The sequence below is a fragment of the Bos grunniens genome, chromosome 2 (genome assembly GCF_055505025.1).
Source record: "Bos grunniens cultivar Pamir isolate PY7600 chromosome 2, Bosgru_T2T1.0, whole genome shotgun sequence".
Taxonomy (NCBI): domain Eukaryota; kingdom Metazoa; phylum Chordata; class Mammalia; order Artiodactyla; family Bovidae; genus Bos; species Bos grunniens.
In genome coordinates, this window is record NC_141166.1 from 43,481,793 (window position 1) to 43,504,459 (window position 22,667).

At 39.0% G+C, this 22,667-nt stretch overlaps 1 protein-coding gene across 14 annotated transcripts in view; it reads right to left on the reverse strand.

The window, feature by feature from the left end:
• PARD3B (par-3 family cell polarity regulator beta) overlaps positions 1 to 22,667 on the reverse strand; it is a 1,159,019-nt gene that overhangs the window by 609,593 nt on the left and 526,759 nt on the right. For all 14 annotated transcript variants that reach the window (XM_086344421.1, XM_086344496.1, XM_086344507.1 and 11 more), the window contains one exon: positions 6,325 to 6,434. In XM_086344421.1, the coding sequence (XP_086200547.1) occupies positions 6,325 to 6,434 (110 nt within the window). Of the gene's footprint in view, positions 1 to 6,324; positions 6,435 to 22,667 lie in introns of those variants that run through there.

Below are 22,667 nucleotides of genomic sequence, written 5' to 3' on the forward strand. Positions count from 1 at the left end.
TAGATTTTCTGGACTAGATCCAAAAAGAATGATGGGGGAGCACCTCCTAAACAGGGGGCACAATCCCCAGGTTCCTTCATTAGTCATGGCATAGACATTAATGCAGTCTAAATCTGTTTCATCTATTCCTGAAAGGTTTGATGAAAAATTCTTTTGCAGAATAAATTGGGCTTCTAGATTTCCCCCACCTGAACTTGAGTCTTACAAACATAATTGTTTCAGAAACTAAGCTGCCTAAACTTGCCAAACTAAGTAAACATTTGGCCCCATGAAATATTGGATGGCAGTTTTATCTCTTAAAAACAAAGCCATATGAAAACCATCGTTGAAATGTGTCTCCAAGCTCTGGTCTTATCAGCACACAGCGTGAACAGCTGGAGTTACAAACACCAGGACTATTATTAAATCACTGTGTCAGGAGAGGAAAAAAAAAGGAAAACCTTTTGTAGGCTTCAGTATCTCTAAATAATATGATTATATATTACACGCTATTTCTCCCTCCCTTTCACTCTTCAGTATCCATCTCTCCTCCTTGGAAGACAATGACTAGAGTTTTCTTTCTAATTTACATCAGCGTCTACAATAATTATTTTGTTCCCTTGTTTCTATGGCTACTTAATTACATATCTAATGGATAAAAAAAAATGATTTGGACATTCAGAATTTTTGTTGTTTCTATGATGGGTGTCGACAGTCAGCAACCCACAACCAAATGTCCTCTGACATGTCAGTGACAATTTGATGATTTTAATCCTAAAAGCTAAGCTATTTAACTTTCTCTGTAATATTTCATTAATTCCTTTCATGGATATGAAAATGTTTAATCTAAGAGCAACATTGGCTATAATAACTTCAATGTATGTGACATCCAAGGGAAAATTTTCTAACCAATATATATATATATATATATACATGCAAGACACAAAGACACTACTCACCGGAAAGATTTTCTCTCACTGGAAGCTACCTGTCATTATCTTTGCTGATGAAGTACCAAAACCTCCGAAGAACTGATATTACATTTTCCCTTCTCAATCCTATTGAGAAAGCAGGACCACTGGAAACACTTTTCTTCAGGGTGTCTTCCCAAAGGAATTGGCTCCCCTTACCCTCAATCTTACTGTTGCTATGAATTGTGTTGCTACTGACTTAGGAGCTATTTTTGACCTCTCAATGAGACAATTCAAAAACTCCCATTTATCTGCACATCTTGGATTTATATATTAATATATTATATGCTCGTGAGGAAAGGTAATAATATATGAAATGACCTCAATTATTTAATACACATTTTCACCTTTTTGTGACCCCATGGACTGTAGCCCACTAGGCTCCTCTGTCCATGGGGATTCTCCAGACAAGAATACTGGAGTGGGTTGCCATGCTCTCCTCCAGGGAATCTTCCCAACCCAGGGATTGAACCCAGGTCTCCCGCATTGCAGGTGGATTCCTTACCGACTGAGCCATGAGGGAAGCCCAATAATATGATGAAATAACCTTAATTATTTAATACACATTTGGAGGACAGCAGTAATTTCCGCTTTACTTCTTTATCCTTCATCATACTCTCAGAATTAGTGACTTCCCCACATTATTTCATCCTAACCGTTCTTGGTCTTTTGTATTCTTTGTAACATATGGTAAGAGTGATAAAGCACCTTCAGGACACACATGCTGCTGCTGCTGCTGCTGCTAAGTCACTTCAGTCGTGTCCGACTCTCTGCAACCCCATAGACAGCAGTCCACCAGGCTCCCTCATCCCTCGGACTCTCCAGGCAAGAACACTGGAGTGGGTTGCCATTTCCTTCTCCAATGCATCAAAGTGAAAAGTGAAAGGGAAGTTGCTCAGTCGTGTCCGACTCTTAGTGACCCCATGGACTACATCCCACCAGGCTCCTCCGTCCATGGGATTTTCCAGGCAAGAGTACTGGAGTGGGGTGCCATTGCCTTCTCCACAGGACACACATACACACACAAACACACATGCACACACACACACACACACACACACTATGCCATGAGTAAAACTTCAGGGACTTAACAGGTCCTCTGTAACCCATCCATGGACTTTCAATTTAACAACTTCAAAGATGACCATGTTATTTTTTGAAATAAAATGCATATATTTTAGATATAGCCTTAAAAACTGACCAGTATTTTCTTAATTGATTTTGGTGAATCAAGACAAGTAATAGTTTTAGAACAAACAAAGAGAACAACCACAGCATTATCGTTTTCAGGAATCCACTTTTTAATTTACTCACCCTGCAGGATCATTTTGCCCTAGGGTTAAACGTGAAACCATAAACAGTCATTAAAACACAAAACAACCATGGTAGTTAACCGGATATTAAGGGGGAAAATCACATCTGTTTTAGAGTTCTCTTCCATCCGCAAATTCAGGAACATCAATTTCAAGAACCTGGCTTTATGGCATGCCCTTAAGCCAAGAACACCAGGTTACAATCAAGGCAAGGAAGGTAAGAGGGCCATAACGAGGTTCTTACTACACTATCTTGCCCCCAGGATTCTCTTTCTTTGATTCACAAGCAGTCAGTCGAATTGAATTTTCTATTCCTTGAAAGATAAATAGTCATATAATATTTGCACATTAATAATCATGCTATTCTGATTAACTGGATAGGTTTATGAAAAGAGGAAGGAAGGAAACAAATTTATCTGATGGTACTCTTAGAGACAAATACTGAGGTTTAGTGGCTTTGTAATATTCACAGAATTAGAAATTTGCGATCTGATTTTTCTACTTTAAACCCTTTTAAAACCTCCAACTTGTTCGAAGCTGTACATCTTAAATAACCAATCTGTAATAACTTCACCAGCCAGAAAACAAGTGTGACTTTTCCAGCATTTCAAAAAACATATCTCTGGACATCAAAGAAAAATCTCCCTTCTAGAGCAAGTCTAATGAAGTACAACTAAAAATAACAATCATCAACTGTGGTTTTAGAGGCAATATTTCAACATAATCAAATGTGTCAAATATTCATTCTTACAGCTTCTTATGCTGTGGGTTTTAAGTAAGTTTCATTTCTTGGGAATGATTGAATATAACCCACTTGGGGCTCTGCCATCTGTGAATTACTTACATATGAACACTGTTTAAGAGTGGGAATTTTGTTGTAGTTGCTTTTCTTCTTGGATATTGAAATGAAATGCAATAGAATAGAGCTTTTTAAGCAATTATTTTTCATATCAGTGGCTACATGTGTGCATTATCATATACTCCCCATTTTCATCATCCCTTATCAAACCACAGAAATCAACTACAGTGCAGCTGAAGTGGTAGAGGAAGCATTAGATAGAATTAGAGTCTGAGAGATGGGGAATCTGTAGTCTCCAATTCTGTACCACCTGGGCTCAGGTCTGAGACACACAAAACCTTCTGGGCAGTGTGCTCCCATGTAAGAGCTGTGGTTGTTATGTTCCCATGGTTTCCTTGGAAGACTGCTCCTCTGATCACTGAGCAAACACTACAAGTGACTACAGGGCTATGTGTAGGGTGCCACATAATTTATCATCCATGCATGGATACCTCTGAGAGTTAGCAGGGACGCTATTAATAAATATGCCACATGAACTCAGACTGCCCCAGGCAAACCTAATCATACTGTTACCCCAGAGATGATGTGCAACTCAAAGAACTTTCTCTCAAGGGTCTCCAACCATTTCATTAGTGCTATATCCAATTTTACTTAGGTCTGAGCTGCTCTGTCCAATAGGAATACAATGTGAACTACAGCCATAATTTTTAATTTTTCAGTAGCTGTGTCTTTTTTTTTTTAAGTACAAAGATACAGGTGAAAACAATTGAAATATACTTTATTCAACCGAATTTACCAAACCTAATACCATTTTGATGTGGAGTCAATAAAAAATTGTCAATAAGATTTTTTATATTACTTTTTTCATATTTCAATCTTTGACATTCAGTGTGTATGTCACACTTGAAATACATTTCTAGTGCTCAATATCCACATGTGGCCAGTGGTTATGATACTGGACAAGCAGGTGTAACTAGCATTTGAGTTAGGATGTAGAGAGATAAAGGGAGATGGCTATAATACACGTGTGTGTGCACTTTCACACACACAAATGCATTTTTCTTCTTGGTAAAAATAAACACACTTAAATGTCTTCATTTAGACACCTAGTGACTTTATTTTCTTGGATTTCAAGATCACTGCAGATGGTGACTTCAGCCTTGAAATTAAAAGACATTTGCTCCTTGGAAGAAAAGCTATGACAAACCTAGACAGCATATTCAAAAGCAGAGACATTACTTTGCCAACAAAGGTCTGTCTAGTCAAAGCTATGGTTTTTCCAGTAGTCGTGCATGGATGTGAGAGTTGGACCATAAAGAAAACAGCTCTGAAGTGTTGATACTTTTGAGCTGTGGTGTTGAACTCTTGAGAGTCCCTTGGACAGCAAGGAAATAAGACCAGTCAATCGTAAAGGAAACCAGTCCTGAATAGTCCTATTTGATTACCCCAGCTTGGAACATAGTGGTATCATATTTTGTTGATATAGAATGTAGCAGAAAGATAGTAGCCCTCACTTTGTCTAGGGAAAGCTTTATTGTTGTATTTTCAGTTGATCTCAACACAGAGCCTAAGTGATAGAAACATGGACCTAATATTGGTGGGGTTTCTACATGTAAATCATGGTAACACAGATCACACTTTGGTTTGGGAGTATATTAACTTCATAAAAATAAGCAGTAAATTATAGTTTTTCTCTTTTATGTAATTCTCTCATTTTTATGGTTCTTCTCTTCCTCCAATCCAATATATTTAAGCTTAACGTGGGCTCAATCAGTGGGCATTAAACACACATACAAATGCCACACCACATACTGGTTCTGTTTATACTCATCATTAGAGCAGAACACATACACCTGATTTTTATTAAAATAATGTTCTATTAAATATGTTTCCTTATAAGGATGGAAAGTGAGAAAATATTACATCTAAAATACTTTCAGGACACTTCCAGGCATACAAAAAGAAACATACAAAATACTCCTGTAAACCTATTTAATTACCCCATGAGTTAGTATGGTGACCCCTACTTCATACATATTATTGCTTTTTAGTTGCTAAGTCAAGTCTGACTCTCCAACCCCATGAACACCAGGCTTCTCTCTCCATAACACTCCCCAAGGCAAGAAAACTGGAGTGGGTTGCCATTTTCTTCTCCAGGGGATCTTCCCAACCCAGGGATCAAACCCATATCTCCTTCATTGGCAGGTGGATTCTTTCCCATTGAGCCACCAGGGAAGCCATCCTACACGTTAACAGTTTCTTACTAAGAATATTTTATATCACCCTGGGAGAATCCATTTAGTTCATTCAGCATCTCTATATACCAAAAACATTGCCTTTTTTTCTGAAGCCATCATACACAGTGAGACTTAAAGTGGAGAAGAGATTCACTTTCAGAAAATTTTTAAAATAGGGTGCCATTATGGAAGATCACCTATTGCAATGATATACAGCCATCATCGAAAACTTAACTCTTAGGCTATTTCAGAGGATGAAACACAATTACAACTCTTCAAAGAAGATTGGGATTTAGCAGAAAAATCCCACAGTTTCATATGGAAAGAGCACATGGTCTCTTAGTAAACTATTCTCCTCTTCACTTCTCAGTTAGAAGTAAAGCTGTTGTAAGCTTTATTAGGTGTAAGCAGTTTGGTATCTAATTTCACTTTGCCTTCATTTGAATGTTGAGATGTAGAAACTGGGTAGTGGTACCACATGTCTATGATATCAATAGTGTGAAACCATTCACCATTATATGACTTCACACAGCATTGCATGAACATACCACAAACAGGTAAACTATCTCTTGGAGCATCATGAAGCGAGAGGATGAGGGATCCAACTGTACAGTGTGCTAGTTAAGAGCACAGGTTCTGCAGCCCACCACCTGGGTTAAAGTCTTGACTTGGCCACTTACTAGCTGTGACCTTGGATAAATCATTAGACCTCCTTCTGCTTCAATTACATCATCAGTAAAATGGAGACAAAGGCAAGTTGGTACTTTGAGGTGGAAGTGTAGATGACAATGTAAAGCCCTTTAAACAGTCCCAGGCACACAACTGGTGCTCTATAAATAATAGCTCTCACTATAACTGTATCCTAGCAATAGCTCATATTAGTTATTATTAATCTTATACGTAATATCACATATCCTATCAAAAGGTCTCTAATTATTCACTTACTTAAGACTGTAATGTCCCAGTTAGTTTATGTGTAAGGCGCTTTGATCTTTTACTAGATATGCAAACAACAGGATACCTACTGGAATCACAGGTTTCAGACTCTGCCCACCAGGGTGTGAAGCGCTTGACTGGGCATCAGCAGGTGGGCTTGGCGCTGGGTCGCTGCTTCTCCTCACCAGCAGTGGAGTGCCTATAGGACAAAATAAGAGGTGAAAGGTCAAGAGACCCCTGGGGTGGGGGGAGCAGAAAGTATGGTACAATGCAATTTATTTAAAAGGCTTATAACAGGCTTTAATGTAAAAACATTCTATTCTAAGGATGCCTGTAAATTAATCCATTTAATGATCTTTTTGTCATCTATTTCTAGGATGACACATGGAGACAAAATCTTTCAACTCTTAGCTTTCCCCACTCGCATTTCAAAATAAGTCATTGTACTCAACAGAAAACGGTTAGGCAATGCAAAAGTAGACAATGTGCAATCGAAAACTGGTCTCGAAAATATATTTGAGTCTTAAAAAGAATGATTATCCAGCAGACAAGTGAAGAGTTTCACAGAGTCAGTGCAATTTGCTATTCAGGAGAGCTGGAAGTATAGTTATTACTGCCATTTGGTGCTTCCCAACTGTTCTGAATGATGATATATACTGAAATAAATTATTTGCTGGGGTTATAGCATTAATGTCTATTTAAGTTCACAAAGAGATGGGCTTCATTCTCTTTCTTTTCTTCTAAAGTAGATAAAACTGATAAGGAAAATAAGTTAGCTCTTCTAAAAATATATCCTGATTTCTTTTAAATTTAATGAAAGCTTCCACTATTAAATATTTGAGTCAGTTATTAAATTCTGAAAACAAATCATACTATTAGAAAGTTCAAATGAAATTCAACCATAACAGAGTGAGTGGCTTAACTACTCTGCCTGCAATTAGGCTAAAAATAATTTGTTTCATACACAATTGACCACTATATAGGAAACTCTCCAAAAATCTGTGACTTAAAAATTGCTCTTATAAAAATTAACTTTATGTTTGTGTGCCTCTAGAGAAAAAATAGTAGAAATGCAATTCTCTGTTTATCAATACTCTGAAAGTAATTCAAGCTATCACAGTTTAAAATAACATTTTTCATACTTCATTCTATATGGTACAGTTACAAAAAGTCAATCCATTTTGAAGTTATTTACAGATCTGATTTTTCTATGTGCTTTATCATCCTTATTCTGTGTACAAAACATAGAATTTCTAACACCTTTCACCCTTATTCAATTATAATTTGCTTTTTTAAAAAAAACTTATTTTATAATAAGAAATCAATGTGCTACTGAGGATGAAACACTATGCCAAAAGGTATAATAAAGTCCAAGTTCATGTTCCATTATTTATTTTTTATTAATAGGTATACTTAACTACATTATTCTCTACCTCCATCTTAAACGCCTCCTGTTAAGTCACTTAATTTCTCCTTGGCTGTCTCCAATGAATATTTTTGAATAGGAAAGTGACAGAGTTTTAAACAATCTTTCACTTGGCAATTTAAAATATAATTTTTAAATTCTCAACCCCATTCAAAGGTGACTGTCTGGAAGAGAGAGAGTTACAGTTTAAAAACAAGGGACGACACATTCCAGGGTATAAGAGTAAGCAAGTAATCAGAAGCACTGAAGATGATTTGAGCAAATCCTTGGATGCATATGGAGCTTTGCTGGTGGCTCAGATGGTAACGGAGAAGGTTATTGCACACCACTCCAGTACTCTTGCCTGGAAAATCCCATGGACGGAGGCGCCTGGTGGGCCGCAGTCCATGGGGTCGCTAAGAGTCGGACACGACTGAGCGACTTCACTTTCACTTTTCACTTTCATGCATTGGAGAAGGAAATGGCAACCCACTCCAGTGTTCTTGCCTGAAGAATCCCAGGGACGGGGGAGCCTGGTGGACTGCCGTATATGGGGTCGCACAGAGTCGGACACGACTGAAGCAACTTAGCAGCAGCAGATGGTAAAGAATCTGCCTGCAACGCAGGAGACCTGGGTTCAATCCCTGGGTTGGGAAAATCCCCTGAAAAAAGGGAATGGTTATCTGCTCCACTATTCTTGGCTGGAGAATTCCATAGATAAAGGAAACTGGCAGGCTACAGTCCATGGGGTCACAAAGAGTTAGACATGACTAAGAACTAACACACTTTTTGAATGTATGTAATAGGGTAGAAGGCAGACCTTGTAAGCCAAGCTGAAACGAGAGAGAGTCAACTATATTCAGTTTTATGTAAATTCCTGGGGTGGGGGTGCAGAGTTTAAAATATAACATCTGCTTGAAGGAGTTTACTAAAGATTAGACTCTTAAAAACAACAATGTGAGGACAGTGGGGAGGACCTGGGCTTTGGATTAAACAAACTGAACTTCACCTCTCCTGGCTCTGTGACACTGGACTGCTCTGTGACACAGGTTCATCATTTAACACCTGGTGATGACACTGCATCACAGAGCTGATGGAAAGCTGAAGTAAAATAAGGCATGTATGAGACACTCCACTGTCTGACAAATAATTTTTATATAGGAATCAACCTCCTCCCCAGATATACACACATGAGAAAAAGGAGAGTATAACACTTGTTCTCGTGAGCAATGTTACCTTATCTGCTTGAAAAGCTCAACTCCCAGTAGTCAAGTGAATTTTCTTGGGATACTATGTAAATGAAAATAGTAAAACATAATTCTCTGCAAAAACAGGTATAGCCTTATGAAAGAAATTTAAGCTTTTAAGAAAAAAAAAAGTTGAGGTGGAAAGGAATTTCAAAAGTGGAAAAGAAGTACCACTCATTGGTGATTTTCAACTAATTGAGATAAGACTCATTACATTTCAGATGCAAAAGCTCTCAATTCAGCTCAAGGAACAACACCATGCCTTGATATCATAGTTTAAAATGCACTGGCTGAAGAGCCAAATAAAATAAATACTAAGTACTTTAAAGCATAAAGTGTTTATACAACTTTGTTTCTCTATTCAGTTAAATATTGGAGGCCCCACTATGCATCAACCTTTACAAGAGGTGGATAATCATTAAGATGAATAATCATGGTGCTCACTCTAGGTATATCTTTTAAAGATGGGGATGTGTGGGCAAAAAAAAAAAAACTTCAGTATACAGAAAAGTGGGTCTCAGTGAAGTGTTAGGGGCGGTATGTATGCCTTATTGGAGAATTGATGCCAATGAACAAACAGTGCAGACTGGGTCAAGTCCCATGCTAACTGGCCAGATGCACAGAGCGTAATGGAAGCCAAAGAGACAGCCACAGACAAGCAGCATCCCTCAAAAGAGTAGAATTCCTGATCGGGTGTGTAGCTGCTGGTAACTCTGTCCTTACAGGACAGAATACTGCCACATCAGGGAAGCTCAATACTTTTTGGATCATTGTACTTCTATATTCAGGGCTTATGGGACATTCAGGAAAAAATTTACACACTCATTCACTGTTCTTCCCCTTAAGAAGATGGATAGATTCATCATGCTCTCCTAGGCTTAGAGTGAACTAGCACTGGAGTTGGTTCCTAGTTGTATATGAAGAGGGTGCATCTTCCAGTTCTTAAGCAATCACCACTTTGAAGATGATAAATGCAAAATTCAAAGAATTAGAGGTGATTGTCTAATGTGCCTTATAAATACAATAATGCCTTTAAACTGTGGTGCTGGAGAAGACTCTTGAGAGTCCCTTGGACTGCAAGGAGATCAAACCAATTATTCCTAAAGGAAATCAACCCTGAATATTCACTGGAAGGACTGATGCAGAAGGTGAAGCTCTAATACTTTGGCCACCTGATGCGAAGGGTCAACTCATTGGAAAAGATCCCGATGCTAAGAACTATTGAAGACAGGAAGAGAAAGGGATGACAGAGGATGAGATGGTTGGATGGTATCACTGACTCAATGGACAAGAGTTTGAGCAAACTCTGGGAGATGGTAAAGGACAGGGGAACCTGGTGTGCTGCAGACCATGGGATCCCAAGGAGTCAGACACGACTGAGCGACTGAACAACAACAACCCTTATAAATATAATTATAGCAAGTCAGAGAAGGGTCATCTAAGCATGTTTGGGTAAAGGAATTTTGAAAGAGGCAGCAACTAGTTAAAAGGCTCAGCTTGGTACATCAATGAATCATACAAGATACAAAGGCCAACCCAGACTGAAGGTGTTATCTATATAAACACAAGTTGCTGTCTCCTCAGTATAAATGACATGCACACACATCCCTGGGGGGATTTTTTTTCCCCTGTTTAGATAGATGATTTGCTTGGAAAGAAATCAGCTTAAATGCCAGATGATGTGTTATATATGAAATTCTGTTTATAGAGTTTTGAAAGATGTCTCAGAAAGATAGGCAGTTACAGAGACTGAAACCAAGATCCAGAAGAATCATCCGTATGATGATGCAGTGGGCAGAGAAAACAAACAGTGGTTTTAACTGTGATCTCCAATGTCAAATATCACAAAGGCACAAGTTCAAAATTGTATGGTGAGTAGGAGCCGGGATTTATTTAAGAATGGTTAATGATTCTCCTGAGCAAAATCAGAAGTACTTGATTCCAGGGCCATTGACACCTGGAAAGCTCTGGGGGTCCCAGTTAAGGTGCCAAGAAGGCTTTCTGTAAGAACTGGGGGGCCCCAAGCATGGAGAGGCTGGGAGGGTAATGTGAAGAAGGTAAAGAGGGACTCAGTGACCACAGGCAAAAACAGAGTGAGCAACTAGAAGACACAGGAGAACTTAGCAACGACTCCACATACAAAGCAAATGAGAAGGAGTGTCCAAAAGAAACCGAAAACTATGCTTATATTTATTCCTTGAGGAAGGACAAGCAAAAAGGAAGTTTTATCAATTGCTGTGATTTGTTCCAGAAAAAATCCATCACCAAGAATCTTGACTTTAGCCCATCAAAGTTTTGAATGATCTACTTTTAATTTAAGATGTCTTGACATGCATGAGAAATCAAAGATGAGATTTTTCAGTTGGGCATTTATAAAGGTGCGTATGAAGTTCATACTAGAAATCGTACTGGCTTCCAGAATGACTGACAGAGACAAACATGAGGTAAAGCGAGGAAAAGAGGAAGATCAGCACACGCCAACCAACAGCACTGCAGGCAAACCGATGAGAAAAGCAGGGTTTTATGCTCACAGAGTCTTCGGAGTATCTTCACACTGTGTCTAGAATAACATGTGGTTAACAAAGCCACAGAGGTGAGCCTAGAGGAAAGGTGGGGTGGTAGGAAGAAGAAAGGAGCTGAAATTAACATAATAAACTGGTTCTGTAGAAATAGGGGTAAAGGCTGGTTTTGCAGAGGTTGTTTCCCTTTGCTCTAAGATATTCAGTTCAGTTCAGTTCAGTCGCTCAGTCGTGTCCAACTCTTCGTGACCCCATGAATGGCAGCATGCCAGGCCTCCCTGTCCATCACCAACTCCCGGAGTTCACTCAGACTCACGTCCATAGAGTCAGTGATGCCATCCAGCCATCTCATCTTCTGTCGTCCCCTTCTCCTCTTGCCCCCAATCCCTCCCAGCATCAGAGTCTTTTCCAATGAGTCAACTCTTCGCATGAGGTGGCCAAAATATTGGAGTTTCAACTTCAGCATCATTCCCTCCAAAGAAATCCCAGGGCTGATCTCCTTCAGAATGGACTGGTTGGATCTCCTTGCAGTCCAAGGGACTCTCAAGAGTCTTCTCCAACACCACAGTTCAAAAGCATCAATTCTTCAGCGCTCAGCCTTCTTCACAGTCCAACTCTCACATCCATACATGACCACAGGAAAAACCATAGCCTTGACTAGACGGACCTTTGTTGGCAAAGTAATGTTTCTGCTTTTGAATATGCTAAGATATTACTTCTGTGCTATTGAATTATTGGTCACAGAAACACCTCATTTGAAGAAAGAGAATACATTCTCTTTCCAATGCTACTGACATTTAGGATGACAAGATAAATATAAAGGGGGAAAATGTTATTCAAATACACCTAAATTGGTGTGTGTGTGTTAGTTGCTCAGTCATGTCTGACTCTTTGTGATCCCATGGACTGTAGCCCGCCAGGCTCCTCTGTCCATGGAATTCTCCAGGCAAGAATAATGGAGTGGGTAGCAATTCCCTTCTCCATGGAATCTTCCTGACAAAGGGATCTAACTCAGGTCCCCTGTATTGCAGGCAGATTATTTGCCATCTGACTACCAGGAAGCCCTAAATTGATAAATATTAATATTTCACTTTGATGATGAAAATGCATTGCAAATGGTTAACCTTTTTAAGGGCTTAAAAAGAGATAAATAGGGGGAAAAAAGGCTCTGCCTGGTAAGCAATAGTAATAGTATGTTAATAATATTAACAGGATGCGTAAATTGCATCATGGTTGCCTAGATGCTAATTATCTTGTACTATGACACTTGTTGAGTGCATTTGACATTACAAAATAGAAATGGCCTTCAAACATACAGTGACGAGAGAGCAGGTGTTAGGAAATCAGTACTTCAGGTGCCCCTGGCATTGTGAGCCCTCCAGGAGGGTTGCATCTCAGAGTCCAAGGTTTCCTGGTTAACTCAGGAGGTATGTTTGATAAGCTATACCCAAGGCCCATTCCAGATCTGAAAAGAGATAGTTCTGTGATTTATATAGCCAATAAGGAAATTGAAGTCCAGAGAAATTAAGTTCCTAAGTCTTTTGGACTTGATTTCTGCTCCCATTTTATTCACTTGACATTTTTCCATTGCAGGGTCACACCTCCATGTGGGTGAGTGCGTGGAAGTAAGAAGAGTGGTGTCTCTTCAGTGCGGTAGCAATTCTTTTCATCAAAAAAGGTCAGCAGATAGGAATATGTGGATAGGAAAATACAGAAAAAAGGAAAGGATGCTGGGAACTGAGTGACTAAAAGGCAAATAGCAACCCATATCACACAGCAAGTTGCTGACACCATGAGTCAAGGCCCACCAACACATGTCACAGAGGGCATGGTCTCTCTAATAAATGATCTAAACATTCTTTTCCTATTAACCATACAAATAGATAAAAAAAAAAAAAAAAGATTAGTGGGAATTCCTTGTTGGTTCAGTGGTTAGGACTTCATGCTTAGACGACAGAGGGCATGGGTTCACTCCTTGGTAAGAGAACTAAGAGCCCCCAAGCCATTTGGTACAAACAAAAAATAAAATTAGATTTAAAAAATAGTGAAAGTGGCACATTATTTGTTTTTGGAGGCAAGCAGATTGTGTATGTGTGTTTATGGGCATGAGATAGGGCTTTTCAACTGATGCCTAACAAACTCCCCTGAACTGAAATCTGGAGAACTATTTAAAAAAAAAGAAATTCATAATGCTATCAAACTGATCACATGGACCACAGCCTTGTCTAACTCAATGAAAATATGAGCCATGCTGTGTAGGGCCACCGAAGATGGATGGGTCATAGTGGAGAGTTCTGACAAAATATGGTCCACTGGAGAAGGGAATGGCAAACCACTACTTAGGTATTCTTGCCTTGAGAACCTCATCCACAGTATGAAAATGCAAAAAGATAGGACACTGAAAGATGAACTCCCCAGGCCAGTAAGTGCCCAATATGCTACTGGATAAGAGTGGACAAATACTCCAGAAAGAATGAAGAGACAGAATAAAAGAAAAAACAATGCCCATTTGTTGATGTGATTGGTCATGGAAGTAAATTCCGATGCCGAAACAAACAGTATTGCATCGGAACCTGGAATGTTAGGCCCATCAATCAGGGAAATTGGAAGTGGTCAAACAGGAATTGGCCAGAGTGAACATGGACATTTAGGGAATCAGTGAACTACAATGGACTGGAATGGGCAAATTTAACTCAGATGACCATTTTACTACTACTGTGGGCAAGAATCCATTAGAAGAAACGGAGTAGCCCTCATAAGTCAACAAAAAGGGTCCAAAACGTAGTTCTTGGGTGCAACCTCAAAAACGACATAATGATCTCTGTTTGTTTCCAAGGCAAACCAATCAATATCACAATAATCCAAGTCTATGCCCCAACCACTAATGCTGAAGAAGCTGAAGTTGAACAGTTCTATGAAAACCTACAAGACCCACTAGAACTGACACCCAAAAGAGATGTCCTTTTCATTACAGGGGACTAGGGATACCTGGAGTAACAGGTAAATTTGGCCTTGAAGTACAAAATGAAGCAGGGCAAAGGGTAACAGAGTTTTGACAAGAGAGCTCACTGGTCACAGCAAACACCCTCTTCCAACAACACAAGAGAAGACTACACATGGACATCACCAGATGGGCAATACAAAAATCAGACTGATTATATTCTTAGCAGCCAAAGATGGAGAAGCTCTATACAGTCAGCAAAAGCAAGACCAGGAGCTTACTGTGGCTCAGATCTTGAACTCCTTATGGCATAATTCAGACTTAAATTGAAGAAAGTAGAGAAAACCACTAGACCATTCAGGTATGACCTAAATCAAATCCATTACAATTATACAGTGGAAGTGACAAATAGATTCAAGGGATTAGAATCTGATAAAGTCCCTGAAGAACTATGGAAGAAGGTTTGTGACACTGTACAGGAGGCAGAGATCAAGATCATCCCAAAGGAAAAGAAATGCAAGAAGGCAAAGTGGTTTTCTAAGGAGGCCTTACAAATAGCTGAGAAAAGAAGAGAAGGTAAAGGCAAAGGAGAACAGGAAAGATGTACCCATCTGAATGCAGAGTTCCAAAGAACAGCAAGGAGAGATAAGAAACCCTTCCTCAGGGATCAATGCAAAGAAATAGAGGAAAACAATACAATGGGAAAGACTAGAGATCTCTTCAAGAAAATTAGAGATACCAAGGGAACATTTCATGCAAAGATGGGCACAATAAAGAATAGAAATGGTATGTACCTAACAGAAGCAGAAGCTATTAAGAAAAGCTATTAAGAAAAGCAAGAATGTACAGAAGCACTACACAAAAAAGATCTTCATGACCCAGATAATCAGGATGGTGATATCACTCACCTAGAGACATCCTGGAATGCAAAGTCAAGTGGGCCTTAGGAAGCATCATTATGAACAAAGCTAGTGGAGGTGATAGAATTCCAGTTGAGGTGTAAAAGATGATACTGTGAAAGTGCTGCACTCAATATGCCAGCAAATTTGGAAAACTCAGCAGTGGCCACAGGACTGGAAATGTGGGTTTTCATTCCAATTCCAAAGAAAGGCAATATCAAAGAATGTTCAAACTACTGCACAATTGCACTCATCTCACATGCTAGCACAGTAATGCTCAAAATTCTCCAAGCCAGACTTCAACAATACGTGATCCATGAACTTCCAGATGTTCAAACTGGATTTAGAAAAGGGAGAGGATCCAGAGATCAAATTGCCAACATCTGTTGGATCACAGAAAAAGCAAGAGAGTTTCAGAAAAACATCTACTTCTGTTTTATTGACTACGCCAAAGCCTTTGACTATGTGGATCACAACACACTGTGGAAAATTCTTGAGGAAATGGAAGCACCAGACCCCCTTACCTGTCTCCTGAGAAATCTGTATGCAGGTCAAGAAGCAACAGTTAGAACTGGACATAGAACAACAGACTGGTTCCAAATTGGGAAAGGAGTATGCCAAGACTGTATACTGTCACTTTGTTTATTTAACTTATATTCAGAGTACATCATGAGAAATGCCGGTCTGGATGAAGCAAAAGCTGGAATCAAGATTGCTGGGAGAAATATCAATAACCTCAGATATGCAGATGACACCACTCTTATGGCAGAAAGCGAAGAAGAACTAAAGAGCCTCTTGATGAAAGTGAAAGAGGAGAGTGAAAAGTTGGCTTAAAACTCAGCATTTAGAAAACTAAGATCATGGCATCTGGACCCACCACTTCATGGCAAATAGATGGGGAAATGGAAATAGTGCGAGACTATTTTGGGAGGCTCCAAAATCACTGCAAATGGTGATTGCAGCCATGAAATTAGAAGACACTTGCTCCTTGGAAAAAAAGTTATGACCAACCTAGACAGCACATTAAAAGTAGAGCCATTACTTTGCCATCAAAGGTCCATCTAGTCAAAGCCATGGCTTTTCCAGTAGTCATGTATGGATGAGAGAGTTGGACTATAAAGAAATCTGAGTGCCAAAGAATTGATGCTTTAGAACTGTGGTGTTGGAGAAGACTCTTGAGAGTCCCTTGGACTGCAAGGAGATCCAACCAGTCAACCCTAAAGGAAATAAGTCCTGAATATTCATTGGAAGGACTAATGCTGAAGCTGAAACTCCAATACTTTAGCCACCTGATGTGAAGAGCTAAGTCACTGAAAAAGACCCTGATGCTGGGAAAGACTGAAGGCGGGAGAAGGGAACAACAGGGGATGAGATGGCTGGATGGCATAACCAACTGGATGGACAAATTGAGCAAGCTCCAGGAGTTGGTGAAGAACTGCATGCCGCATTCCATGGGATTGCAAAGAGTTGGACACAACTGAGCAAGTTAATTGAACTGAATGTCTGAATAGCAGTGAAATTTATGGCAAAGCCCCGAAAAGAGATCACTCTCACTATAGCAGTGCCTGAGCAGGTCTTGTGCCCAACCTGTGATGAATGCAGCAGCTGTGACATGCTTTCAGATATCGTGATGGAAAAACCACATGAGAGAAACCAAGTCACATTTTAGTAGAATTTCAATTTTCCAAATACTTCAGCCTTAAATATCACTCCATTAACAAAGTGACTCCCAGTATTGCCATAAAAGAAAAAAGAAGTTCAAGTTGATGAACAGCACTATTTTTCTTTCCTTTTGGATTGCAAAACCTAAAGTCTGTTCAACACACAATGCGACAAATGCAAGCAATTCACAGAACTGTCTAGTGACACAATAGTTATGAATGAGCAGACACACGATAAGATATTTTTAGTATTTAGAAAGCTTCGATGAGAGTAACATTTCTATAAAAACAAGTGAAGGTTTTTGTAACTGACTTTTATTGGGAATTATACTTTTCTCTGAGGATGCTTATACTTCTGACTTGAAGTATATCATTGCTGTATTCCTGAGGGTATATGCTTTTTCTCATATTGAAGTTTTCACATTTTATCCAGCTGATATACACCAAACTATAGTTTTTCATATCGTTAACCACATGGCAATACCAAATTTCTCATGTTATTTAAAGTCAGTTAATGCCATGTCTTAGGCACTAAGTCTCTCACGCCATGTATAAAATCGTATGTAATTCACTAATCAGATAATTCCATTTTCATTGATAACTTGACAAATAGGAAGTCCTCTTTTATGGAATATATTTGAAAATGTAGCGTAGAATTAAAATTCCTATGCTAGTAAGACACAGACCTGTAGCCATTTTACAGATTACAAAAATATGTGTGTGCAGCTTCATGTTTATACATGCTAAACATTATTTAGACAAAAAACATTTTGATTACCATGCTACGGCAAGGACTGTATTATCTTTTCATTCAATATATAAAAAATAATATCATGTATTAAGGACTGTCAAAGATTATGCAGTCAAATTTGTAGGAAAAAGTGTAATAATTATTTTAGGTATTGATTAATATGCAGCCAATTAAATATCATTAATAAAGTATTTTTCATATTATCTTACATCTTTAGTATATTAGCTTTATTAATTTTTTAAGATTGTTGTGATTTTTTTCCTTCATTTAAAATAAGCAGTCCTTTATATTTTTGTACATAAAATGTATGTTCCTTTTCTTAAATGCAACCTTCCCAAGTTTTTTATACTGAGAGTCCCACAAAACGTGGTTCTGCTTCTGCGCCTTTTTAGGGTATGTCACATACTGTTTTGTCTTATGTATAAAGTTGTATTTTGTTTCCCGTCTCCTCTTAATGTATTCATCTGACATATCTTTACTGAATGCCTAAAATATACTAAGCCGTCTTCTAGGCATTCTGGCTACATCAGCACAGAACACACAAAGGTCTTAATCTTGCAGTACATGTAAATAGCTAGAGGGAGGCAGATAATAAACACACACATATATAAACGTGGGCATTTAAGTTAGGGATAAAGCAAGTTCTTAAACAGGAATATGAGAAGAGAGAAAGTGATGGGGAGGAGAGGAAGGTAGGGTGACATTATATTGTAAGCGCTCAGATAGCAAGCAACTCAGCTTAGACAACCATGTAGCAGGCTGGGTACTTACCAGACGCCTGCTGAATTGAACCAAACAGAGCGAGAAGAACAAAGATAACTTCTAAATTCAGAAATCTTTGGGATTCTAAGATGTTTCAGACCAGGGGGCTTTTTGGTTCATGAAAGGGGTCTGTGCCCCCAGTAAGTAAATAAATTACTATTGTCAGGGTTGTTTCCTTTCACCTAACACATTTTTTCCCTCAGCATCAACATTTACTTTAAAACAAATACTATTCGCACTAAGGCAGCATGTTATCACCCGTGCAATTTAATGAAAAATGACCATAAAAGTGACATCAACATCAATGCTAAATAATTTCAGTAGAGGCTCTGAAATGTTAATTACACTCTTGTCAGTTACTGCAGTTTATAAAGGAATCTATTGCCTGGTCAGTTGACTTTTCAGTTTTCTACAGTTTACAATCTTACATACTTGATAGAGTTGACTTTTAAACAGAATTTTGAAATGCATAGCATGTATGAATTGATAAACTGGTATAAAATGACGACTCCTACTTATAGTAGGCAGTGGGGCATATGACTTTAGAGGCTAGAGATGAACCTCCTTGCATGGATACTAATAAAATTTGCTCAGCCTGAAAACAGGCATGAATCAAACAACTAGAGAAGAAAGTGACTGAGTGATCTGGTTAGAAGATCATTCCTGTAGGAAGGTCTTAAACTGGGATAGTTTTAATTTGATCCAATTTGAAAAAGACTAAGGCTTCCAAAGAGAGCCAATCTACAGCATTTTATTCAAGTACTGAAGAATTGATTAAAACACATTTTGGAAAGACATTTGTAGCTTATAAATATATTAAATATGTTGACTAAAAAAAGTAAGTGAAGTTATATTTTCCAAATGGGTTCTTTAGCAATTTCCTTATAAAAGCCATAAAGTGAATTTGGATAAGTGTTCAGTGGAGGGGGTTTGGGTTTGGGAGGATTGTTTTCCTCAGCAGGGAGCACATTTGGGATGGTTCATTAGGGCAATTATATTGGTCTGCAGGAAGTGTTCATGGAAACTTTCTTTTGTCCTAGATTTTAGGCCAGGGCTCCCATTGAGTTGAAAACAACCTCTGAAAGACCACTTCACCAGTTCTTTACAAGATGCTGCTGCTGCTGCTGCTGCTAAGTTGCTTCAGCCGTGTCAGACTCTATGCGACCCCATAGACGGCAGCCCACCAGGCTCCCCCGTCCCTGGGATTCTCCAGGCAAGAACACTGGAGTGGGTTGCCATTTCCTTCTCCAATGCATGAAAGTGAGAAGTGAAAGTGAAGTCGCTCAGTCGTGTCCGACTCTTAGCGACCCCATGAACTGCAGCCCACCAGGCTCCTCCGTCCAAGGGATTTTCCAGGCAAGAGTACTGGAGTAGGGTGCCATTGCCTTCTCCGCTTCACAAGATGAGTAAGGGAAAAATCAAGCAATGCCTTCAGGCCACTGAGCTGCAGTTGCAAACAATTACCGGCAACATCAAAGTAGTAAATTCAAATCAATAAGTCCTTCATGATAGATGAGAAACATCCACAAGTCAATTTTAGGCATCCTGGGCACACATCTATATGATTTATCAGCTATATTTGAAACCTTTGGTCGTTACATTTTATTGGATCATTCAAAGTTCCTGGAAGGACTGGAAAAGGTGGGGTGCTATGGAGTCATTGTTATCTCTTAGGAACATTCAAAAGATAGTTTTATGCCAATGCCTATGTGCCCCAAATGCTGTCTGCTGTGTGGTAGCAAAGGGACCTGATGCCTCTCTTACTTCCTCTGATGTGGAAGGCATAGTTTCTACTTAATAGCACTTAAAATTCTAAACAAGACTCAACTGAAGCTCAATCCAGAAAACACAGAAACTGGGCTCCCCTGGAAGGGAGCATGTCTAATAAAAGTGCCAGAGGAAAATCTGACTCTCTTCTGTCCTGTCCTGCATGGAGACATTTCCAACATTTGTGACTGTGGTTTGAGACCTCCCTTGCTGACCCATAGTTACTCCTGGAGCCCAAGGATCAGCAGTGACCTCGGGCACCTTTTACCTTATGCATCCGGTAGCCAGGGGTCATATTCTACTCATCATGTGGAACTGGCCCCAGCTGTCCAAACCTTTGTGACCTCACATTAGGCAACTGAAATCTAATCCACTTGAAAGTACCCTGAAGACCACCCAGGTGTTTCATATGGCTGCTGTCTTCCTACTAAATAGGTCCATTACACAAGCGGGAGCACATTTTACCAGCAGACTAATTCACCCAGTGGCATAGCGAGGCAGTGATCCACGGACCATTATTGACTTTTCTGTGTAACTCCTGGCATTGTGTAACATGCATCAAAATTCAAAGGCCGAAAGTACAAAGCAAGATTGTGTTTCTATGATTCTTCAAGAGAAGGGGCAAACTACTTTTGCTAATAGTATTAAAGCCCTAACCTCCAAGGAAAAGATATCTGAACACAGAGGGCTCGCTAATCCTAAGTATGGGAAATACAGTTTGGTTTAAATTTAAAGTATTTTCTACAAATGTATTTTTGAGAGTCACAGGAATGACTGGGTTTCAATCACATAAAATAACTGGCCAAAGACCGAAAATCTAAGACTATTATACGTGACAGAAAAAGTAAGTTTATATCACTATTTTTTTTTTACAAGTCCTAAGAATAAACCATATTATGCCAGACTGTGAAATGTTTATTAACTTGAAGGTGATACCTGTTTTATCTAGCTTATATCACAAGCCCATGATATCGATAAATACTGTATTATATTAGGTTTTTGTTGTTGTTTAGTTACTAAGTTGTGTCTGACTCTTTTTCGACCCCATGGACTGTAGCCTGCCAGGCTTCTCTGTCCATTGGATTTCCCAGGCAAGAATCTGGGAATGGGCTGCCATTTTCTTTTCCCAGGGATCTTTCTGCCCCAGGGATTGAACCAGTGTCTCCAGTATCTCTTGAAATAGCAGGTGGATTCTTTACCACTGAGCCACCTGGGAAGCCCTAGTATTTATTATAACTGAATAGCATGAAATAGAAAATAATGAGAAGTCACGAATAGCAAATTAAAGCATAATCTACCAAGATCAGAGGGAATCTGATAACAAAACTTAACAACATAGACCTCCAACCTATGAAAAGCATTAATTTACAGGTGCTGATAAGAGACCAGTATCTAAATCAGCCAGTATTTGAACTTGTCAAATGGCTACTGAGACAAGCCTTCTTTAATCTGAGATGAAGGATCATAATCTCAACTTCAGGTCGTCTCAGGGCAAGCAAAGCAATACACGGTGCTGCTTTCCAAAAAGGCTGACATCGAAAAGAAGGAACTGCCCTTATAAACTATCCATGAAAGATTTGATGCTGTCAGAACTGTCTTTGTACTACGCCTGTCTAGGTCATCCAATAGTTGTGTTATCTATATAGATTAGAAAAGTGCACACACACAGGTTCCTTCCACTGAGGTATTTGGTGTTTGGGCCTCAAAATGAAACACAATGTTTGGCGATGCCAGTGACGTTGCTAAATTGTTTAATGTGTTCCTTCCGTATACACAGGATGTATGATGGATATCTCTTCAATTTGTGACTGTCTTTGGTGTTTGTGTTCTTAAAGACTACCCAACATTTTCACAAAAAGCCCGTGATACTCTTTGTCCATTGCCCATGGGCATTTTCAAAAGTAGCTTTCTAATGGTCTTTGAAGAGAAAACCCATCAATTTCAGACTAGACTTACCCACCACAAGAAAAAGACTTATTACCCAGAAAATGCTGGATTTTTAGCAAAGCTTTGAGAACATATTTTAGGAAGGGGTAAGGAAATACCTTCTCCTTCTGAAAGGGAGGAGTAGCAAAGTCACATTACAAAGGGTCTTATGGACTAAGATGTGAGGGATCTGTGATCATGAAGCAATCTACCACAGACTATACACTAATTTCATAAGACTTTATGTTTAGAATACAGATTTCATAAACCCTTATGTTTAGAATAGATTTCGTTTTCTATCTAAAACAAACATATGGTATCAAACAGTCTTTTAAGGTTCAGATTTAAATTAGTTTTAAAGAGATAAAACAACTGAAATAGTTCTGCTATTTGAGCATGCTTAACGATGGCAATATTTATATAAACATATTGGCAGAGGAAATGATAAGTTCCCTACATTTCAGTGGGCCCCTGGTTTCATTTTAGAAGCAACAAATTTACCTAAAACATTCACCATGTTATATACAAATATGGTGGACTGAGTCACTAAGAGA